The 8416-nt window shown below is 38.9% G+C and overlaps 1 protein-coding gene across 1 annotated transcript in view; it reads right to left on the bottom strand.

Annotated features, from left to right (window-relative positions):
• WDR70 (WD repeat domain 70) overlaps positions 1–8416 on the bottom strand; it is a 71401-nt gene that overhangs the window by 50180 nt on the left and 12805 nt on the right. The window contains exon 2 of the mRNA XM_008070146.2: positions 512–611. Coding sequence (XP_008068337.2) covers positions 512–611 — 100 coding nt within the window. The remainder of the gene's footprint in view (positions 1–511; positions 612–8416) is intronic.

Consider the following 8416-nt stretch of genomic DNA (forward strand, 5'->3'; position numbering starts at 1 on the left):
ATAAATTAAAAAATCAGCCGGGCATGGTAGTGCATGCCTGTAATTCTGGCTACTCGGAAGCCTGAGGCAAAAGGATTGCCGGAGCCCAGCAGGGAGGCTGTGGTGGCCGTGGCCGGAAGCGGCCACTGCACTCCACTCTGGGCGACCGAGTGAGACTCCAACTCAAAAAAAATAAAATGAAATAAAATGGTATAGAAAGAATGCAGAGGATCATCTACAAAATTCCTAAGGAAGAGGCAAAGGTCATTTGTGGAGACTTCAAATTCATATGGCATCTGATACTAAAATAAAAACTTAGGCAAAAAGTAAATGTTGTTTAGTATTACTTGATAATTTTTAAAGCAATGTTGTCAAGTTGGAAATGTATTTTAATGAATAAAATCAGACTGGCAAAGGTTAATTAACAAAAAGCATCACTAACTTTACTAAGCGCTAGGATATTGATGTGATATTTGTTAAATATGATCATTTTATATATGAAAACACATTTTAAAAAAAGTTTTTAACCTACCTCCACGAGAGGCAAGGACATTACCATCATAGGAAAAAGTCACACAAGAAGTATCTGTGCCTGGGTCATGAGCCTGTTTATAGTGGAACTTAGGATGAACCTGTTTGTAAAGATAAGCAGAGTTAACATCTCACTTAGACTCTGAAGAAAACATTTTTATGTCAAGAATATTTCACTTCATCATGACAAAAATGATATACATCTTTAGGTAAAGTATTACTTCACATGATTACAGTTTGCTTTTCTTCTGTGAAAAAAAAAAGAGAAATTCAAAAGGCTTTATAAAAATAGCCATTCTCTTTAATAAAGAAGAGAGAAGGTAAGTCCTAGCAGGGGACATTTTTCAGACCACCTTAGCAAACTGTGAGTAACACAAGATGATGGTTGCATTTAGTTCTTCATATTATGCTTATAAAGTTATTGGGACCATTTCCTGTATTTATCTGAAAGAGCAAATATAAATAAAAATTACGAGTGAGCATATTATTTACCACAAAATATTTGTTATATTCCCAGTATATGGCAGACACTGTACACATCATTGTAGATCTTGAACTATCTTTAATGTGCCTGTTGGATGATGATGATAATATTAATAGCAATAGACACTAACCCTTACAAAATGCTTACTATATTCTTGACACTATATCCTGTACTACCTTGCCCATTTAGTGCTCACAATCACTCTACAAATGAGGTTTTACTATTATCATCCCCATTTTATAGTTTAGAAAACTGAAGCACAGAGACTTAAGTACCTTGTCCAAGACCACACTTTGTTTTTTGTTTTTTGGGTTTTTTTTTGAGTTAGAGTCTCACTCTGTCACCCAGGCTAGAGTGCCATGGTACACTCATGGCCACCCCAGCATCGACCTTCTGGTCCCCGGCGGTCCTTCCACCTTTGCCTTCCAAGTAGCCAGAACTACAGGCGTGTGCTACCACGCCCGGCTATTTTTTAATTTATTGTACAGACGAGGTCTGGCCAAGTTGCCTGGGCTGGTTTCGAACCTGCAGGCTCAGGCAATCCACTTACCTTGGCCTCCCAAAGTGCTGGGATTACAGGCTGAGCCACCGAGCCCAGCCAGCCACACAGTTTATAAGTAGAAGAGCTCCCTTTGAGCCAACAAAAAGCCTACTCTTAGATACTTCACTATAACCTTTCTCTTATTGGTCTATTTTAATAATCTTTTTACTTCTAATGTAGCTTTTGCACAGCTCATGGCTTAAAAGTAATTTTACTATACTAATCTTGACATTCAATAATGACTCAGCAACCAGCACAAAGTACTAGGAAATCAATTATCTCAAAAATATGGTCTATAGGTAATTGTTTTTTTATTGCTGGGTTGTGAATTTTTAATATATTCTAGATGCTGGCCCCTTATCAGATGTATACTTTGCAAATATTTCTGTCTATTCTGTGGGTTGTCTTTTCATTCTCTTGACAGTGTCTCTGGAAGCACAAAAGTTTTTAATTTAAATGAAGACTAATTTGCATTTCTTTTCTTTTGTTGCTTGTGCCTCAGGTATCAAAACTAAGCAACTATTGCCTAATTCAACTATTCAGAGATTTAAACCTGTTTCTTCTAGGAGTTTTGTGTTTTGCATTTGGGTTTTTTATCCACTTTGAGCTCATTTTAGTATGTGATGTGAGGTAGGGATCTAACTTTATATTTTTTTGCATCTGGATGTCCAGTTGCCTCAGCATTATTACTTTAAAATACTATTATATTCTCCATTAGTTGTCCTCACATCTTTGTTTTTAAAAAAATGACTAAAATGGTTAAAAAAAAAAGTATGGTCTACATGAACAAAGACCATTAAAAACCATGTTCTCTACATAGCTATCATTAGTAGAATACCTTCTACCATAGCTAAGTGTGTGTGTATGTGTGCACATGCATGTGTGTGTGTATGTGCTACTGTGCATGCATGCACACATGCCACACTGGGTAATGATACAATGGTTATGGTCATTACCAATCTTTTTAGGGTAATATCATAGTGAAAGACGGAAGCATTGCTAATAATGATGGCATGTGAGTCTCTCCTGATATGGGAATGCAAGTGACCCCATTTCCACTGGTCATATAGCAAACCTAACAAAGAACAAGTCACAAAACAGAGTTCATATACTTTATATGAGTTTTACCAACAATATTCCTGACACCTGGCCACTGGATATCCTATCAACTGCTAAACTCTAAATGAAATTCTTGAACGATCTTATAAACAGTGGTGATAGTTTACCAAAGAGTCTGCTTACATTTGACCTCTCAGTGAATTTAACTTAGTTTTTGTTTGTTTTAAAGTTTTATTTGTTTTTAATGCTAATAAATACACAGACATATCTAAAGAGGAGAAAGACCTATCATTTCATGAATGGTAAGGCAGGCAATGCAGTACAGTAAAAAGAGCACTGGGCCAGGAAACAGGAAGCACAAAATCTAGACTCAGTTCAGGCAAAAACTAGTAGGGTGATGTGGGACAAATTACTTAGCTTCTCTGGTTCACAATCTTCTGTAACTAAAGGAATTAAAGTAAATGATTTCCAGAGTCATTTACAGCTCTTTCTTACATCTATTCATGGATCCTGGTCCTACCTTCTATGGCTCTGCTGACTAAATCTAGTTTTTCTTTTCTGATATAGTCAGACAAGTTCTCAAAGAAAACTGCTGTATCTTCCACAGCGTGTTAAATATGCTACTTTCTGAAATCCTCAATAATCTAAACATTCTATGGTGACACCTAGGGTCAATGAGTTCACATCCAGCAGCTACCTGTATCCCCAATGTTAGCCCACTGCGCTAGTGTATGTCTATGAATGCAGAAGGACAGTTAAAACACCTTTCATAATAAACAGAAACAGTGGAATAAACTGTATTAACAAAATGTAAATGAATACTGTGCTGAAAATAGAGAAAAAATTAATAGAATACTGGTCCTAGAGCTGGGTTGACTTGGCCTAAGATTTTAGCTTATGATATTTATGTTTAACCTTGTCCAACCTGCTTGACCTTTCTATTTCTTAGTTTATTAATCTTCAAAATAACATGCTTTGCATATTCCCACCCCCATCCTTCTCCCCAACTTACAAAAAGACTGCTATCTCCCTGCCTTGAGTCAATACCACACAATTATTAAGTCTATAGTGGTTACCTCCTCTCAAAAAAGTTCTAATGCAACTATGCTACAAAACACAAATTCTGAGAACAATATGAACCAAATGCTAGACTACCTAACAAACTGGATGTGCCAACATTTGGCTGTCTCCTCAAATCTATTCCTATGACCTCTCAGTAGATAGAAATTTTCTTTCTCATTGGGAATCTATTTTCAGTCTTAGTGATAAGCAAACAAGTCAGTCCAATAAATTCTGTTTTCAATCATATATTAGGATTACTTACTATACCAGTATTAAATATATGCCAGAGCTTTTTTGGTATGCCAAGATTAATAAATACAAGTCAAGACTGAATATCATTTCCTCCCATTTCTCTGATTTTGGAGACTTGTAGGGAGGATAATGTAGCTAACATGAACAAAAGTGTAAGAAATGACATATAAAGGTGCTTTGCAAATCCATATTCATTTAACTAATATTTACATGCCAAGTATTATCTCAGGCACTGAGGATATAGCAGTGAACAAAATTAAGATCCTATTCCTTTGAAGGTCTCATTTTAAGTGAAGGGAAAAGGACAATAAAACACCTCTGATAGAGTCTTTGATATTCAAATTATTAATAATATACTGTATTAAAGTATGGCATAATAATAAAGAGCACAGACTGTGAAGTTAGACTGTCAGGTTCAAATCCTGGTTTTACCATTTACCATTTATATAATCTTGGACTAGTTCATTTCCCTTTGCCCATTTATTCATCTATTAAATGAGAATAACAATAGCACACACTTCATAAGCTGTTGGGAGAATTTAATGAGTTAATGCAAGTACAGCACACTCCTCTACAACTCAGTTTCGCTGTTCTTTTTACCAAGATGTGACATCTATTTCTTTATACCTTGTGTCTAGGTATGAAATCATTACTTGCAGTGGCTTATAGGACATGTGGTCATGAAAATGTGCCTCTCAGATTTCCCTCTGTGAAAAGCATAACTAACTGACACTCTCATGCTTCCCAAGGCCTGTTCCCAGGTATGCTTCCCAAGGTCTGTTTCCAGCAATGCCTGAATATAGAGGATAAAAGGACTACTAATTAGCTTGACTATAACTTTCTTAGCATTGTGCTGCAGTCCTAGACCCTTTCTACATAACCCTTCTTTGCTTTTAATATAAAAGAAAAATAGTTGAAATACAATTAATGTACCATGCAACTTGCCAACTTCAAGTGTGTAGTTCATGTTTTTTAGTATATTCAGAAAATTGTACAACCCCTGTTAACTATCAATTTTAGAACATTTCCACCACCTCAGAAGGAAACCCCATACACATGAGCAATCACTGCCCAATTTACCCTAACTACTCAGCCCTTAGCAACCACTAATTTAGCTTCTGTTCCTGTAGATTTGCCTATTCTGAACACTGCATATAAATAATAAAATACACTGTGTTCTGTGACTGGCTTCTTTCATTTAGCATACTGTTTCTGAGGTTCATCCATATTGCAATATGTTTCAGCACTTCATGTCTTTTTATTGCCAAATAATATTACAATGTGTGGATAGTCCACATTTTATTTACCCATTCATAAGTTGATGGATACTCAATATTCCACTTGTCTTCTCCCCTTCACACAGGCTGATCTACGTCAAGGTCTGACTCTCTCCAACCTCCTCTGGCTCCTTACCCATTTTCTCTTATTGTTGTTTTCCAAATAAATCTCCTATACATTTAATCCTGTCTTGATCTCTGCTTCTCAGAGGACCTAGACTAACACAAGTGGTGCCAGGAGTGGTTTGATAACACAGGAGGTTATTATGAGAATCTGTGACTGCCTTTGGTGGGCAAAGAGGATACCGTCCTAAGTAAAATAAGGAATGCAAGCAGACCATAGCACTTAGTAGTGGTCCAAGTGCTGCAGATTTCACTGGCGGTGACCTGAGTGGAGGGAATGTCCTCATGAGTGCAATAACTTTTGGCATTTTAAAAGTTATGGGAACAAGGGTGCCTGAACGAAGCATATTTGTATACCTAACCCTTAACTGTACCCCACAATATCATAATAAAAAATATTGATTTTAAAAAAAAGTTATGGGAAGGAACTTTGCCTAGAAAGACGGCAGTGTTAACTGGTTACTGCTAAGTCATACTGACACCCTACAGAGGAATAATGAGCAACTAAGAGCCATTAACAGTTACAATCTAAGTGGGAGATTCAGAGGACCACTTTAGCAGCTGCCAAAGAGGCTAACAACTCCTGCAACAAAAGAGCTGACATGGCTGAGCAGTAAACAGAAGATCTGGTAGTTGGATTTATAGAGCTCCAGAGGCATCTTAAATGCTCAGCCAAGACAGGTCTGTTATTCTAAAGTCAGAGCTCTAGCTGGGAAAATGTGGAACCCTGAAACATAAGAAGAGGATATTTAGATAGATTGTGCCATAGGATGCTGGATCTTTAGACACTTCCTCCACCCCCCTAAACCCCCACAGCTTCAAGGGGTGACCCACTCCTGCCCAGTAAGAGCTAGAACTTCCCTTGTGCTAGAAAATACTACAAATATCCATTCCCCACAAGGCAATAGGTACCTCCTCTTAGGACCTGCTCCTACTTCCTCTCCTAGCTGCTAGGCCCACCATTAGGGTTAAATCCCAGTATTACTCAGCTGGGGAAGCACTGGGCCTGAACAGGAAGAAAAGAGATTAATACAGTACACCAAAAAAGATGCAAGAATCAGCTAGCAGCAACTGGCAGGAGCCACAAAAGACCTTGAGTTTGAATTTTGAGGATGCTTGATCAAAGGGGCTAGGACATAGACTAGATAAACAAGAGTCACAGATTGGAGATCACATTTTTAGATACAGAATTTAACATCCTCATAGGAATCGGGGATGGGCAAACTTATTGCTAGGACGATATCAGAAGCTTGGAAAATAATGGCAAATGTTGAGTAAAGTAAAAATGCCCTAGTTGCCCTGGAAGATGATTGAGAAAAACATAAGAAGGTTGGGGAAGTGGGCATGCTAAAATGAATATATTTTGACAAGCCAGAAGACTCAGAATACTATTTTTCTTGGAAGGGCCCAGAGGAAATACCGTTCACCAATGCATAGATGAGAGGGAGCCAGCATCATCAACAAGTTAAATGGCAGTTCTCCTATGTAGCATAAAGTTAGTCACAGAGTAGGGTCATTAATATCCACAGAGATCATGGGGCCTAAAGTAATAAGAGTCAACTTGCAGTGTTTAATTACTAGAAGCAAAAGGCTGAAATTACTAGCAAAGTCATAGAGACAGCCAAGGGGGTTTGATGTGCAGGGAGCTGTAGAGATGGCAGACAGAATATGCATCCCTAGGAACAGAAATGGGCAGCCAATAAAGATACAATCAAGAAGAGAGATGAATGGGGGAAAAGGAGGCTGAGGGCAGTCACTCCAATAAAAAGTCTTGATCCATTATTCTGTTTCCATATCTGAGTCAATTTTCAGATTAAGAATCTATTGATGACAGAGGTAGCAAGATTCCTAAGAGAAAGGACACTGCTACTCATTGGGGCAAGTATACACAGTGATAATAATAAGCCTCAGGGCGACTGTCTCGAGGATTTCCCATTGGCCATTCAAAGCTTTCTTAGAACTGCACTGCAGTCTGAGATTCTTCCTACTCAACTCTCTTCCCTTCTTTCCTTGGGGACCTGCATCACTAACTGATACTCTCCAGCCTCCTCTGGCTCTCTACCCATTTTTCCATCACTGGCATTTTGGCAAGAAATCTCTTACACATCTAATGCCGCCTTGGCATCTGTTTCTCAGAGAATTCTACTACACAACATTAGCAAACAATCCTCTCTCTACAAGAAGAGAATTGTAAAGACATGTACATTGGGATCGCTCTCTTGCTGTTTTTGGAAGCCAGGCATCACATGAAAAAGCATGAGCTAACTTCCTGGATATCAGAGACATATGCTCAGTCATCCCCATAGTACCTGACTTTCAGGCAATGGCCAGACATGTGAGTGAGGCCATCTTAGACCATTCCCACCTAAGCTGTTGGCTAACTCCATCTGCAAAAGAGAGGCCTGAAGAAATCAGTCAAACCAGTCCAGACCAGGAGCCCTGCTCAATTCTGCTCAAATGACCCACAGAATTGTAAGCAATAGTAAATGTCTTTTTAAGTCACTAAGTTTTAGGGTAGTTTGTTATGTAGCGAAGGTTAACTAACGCAACAAGCAGAGGATGGAAGTACGTGGCACACAGAAAACATTATATACATGTTTGTCATTATTATAAACCAGATGATAATATAAAAGTATTATTACCGACTTTTTTTTTTTGAGTTGGAGTCTCACTCTGTCGCCCAGACTGGAGTGCAGTGGCCGCTCCCGGCCACCACTGCCTCGACCTGCTGGGCTCCGGCGATCCTTCTGCTTCAGCCTTCCAAGTAGCCGGAATTACAGGCATACGCTACCACGCCCAGCTGATTTTTTGATTTATTGTAGAGATGAGGTCTCGCTGCCCAGGCGGGTCTCGAACCCGCGGGCTCAGGCAATCCACTCACCTCAGCCTCCCAAAGGCGCGGGATTACAGGCTGAGCCACCGTACCAACTTTTTAAGAATGTTGGTTCTTTCTTCCCTAATTAACATTTTACCATTCGCAACCCGCCTGGGTAACCTGGTGAGACCTCATCTCTACAATAAATCAAAAAGTTAGCCGGGTGTGGTAGTGCGTACCTGTAGTTCCAGCTACTTGGAAGGCTGAGGTGGAAGGATCGCCAGAGCCCAGCA

Source organism: Carlito syrichta, unplaced genomic scaffold (assembly GCF_000164805.1).
Source record: "Carlito syrichta isolate Samal-C Ts95f unplaced genomic scaffold, Tarsius_syrichta-2.0.1 Scaffold313120, whole genome shotgun sequence".
In the NCBI taxonomy this organism is placed as follows: Eukaryota; Metazoa; Chordata; class Mammalia; order Primates; family Tarsiidae; genus Carlito; species Carlito syrichta.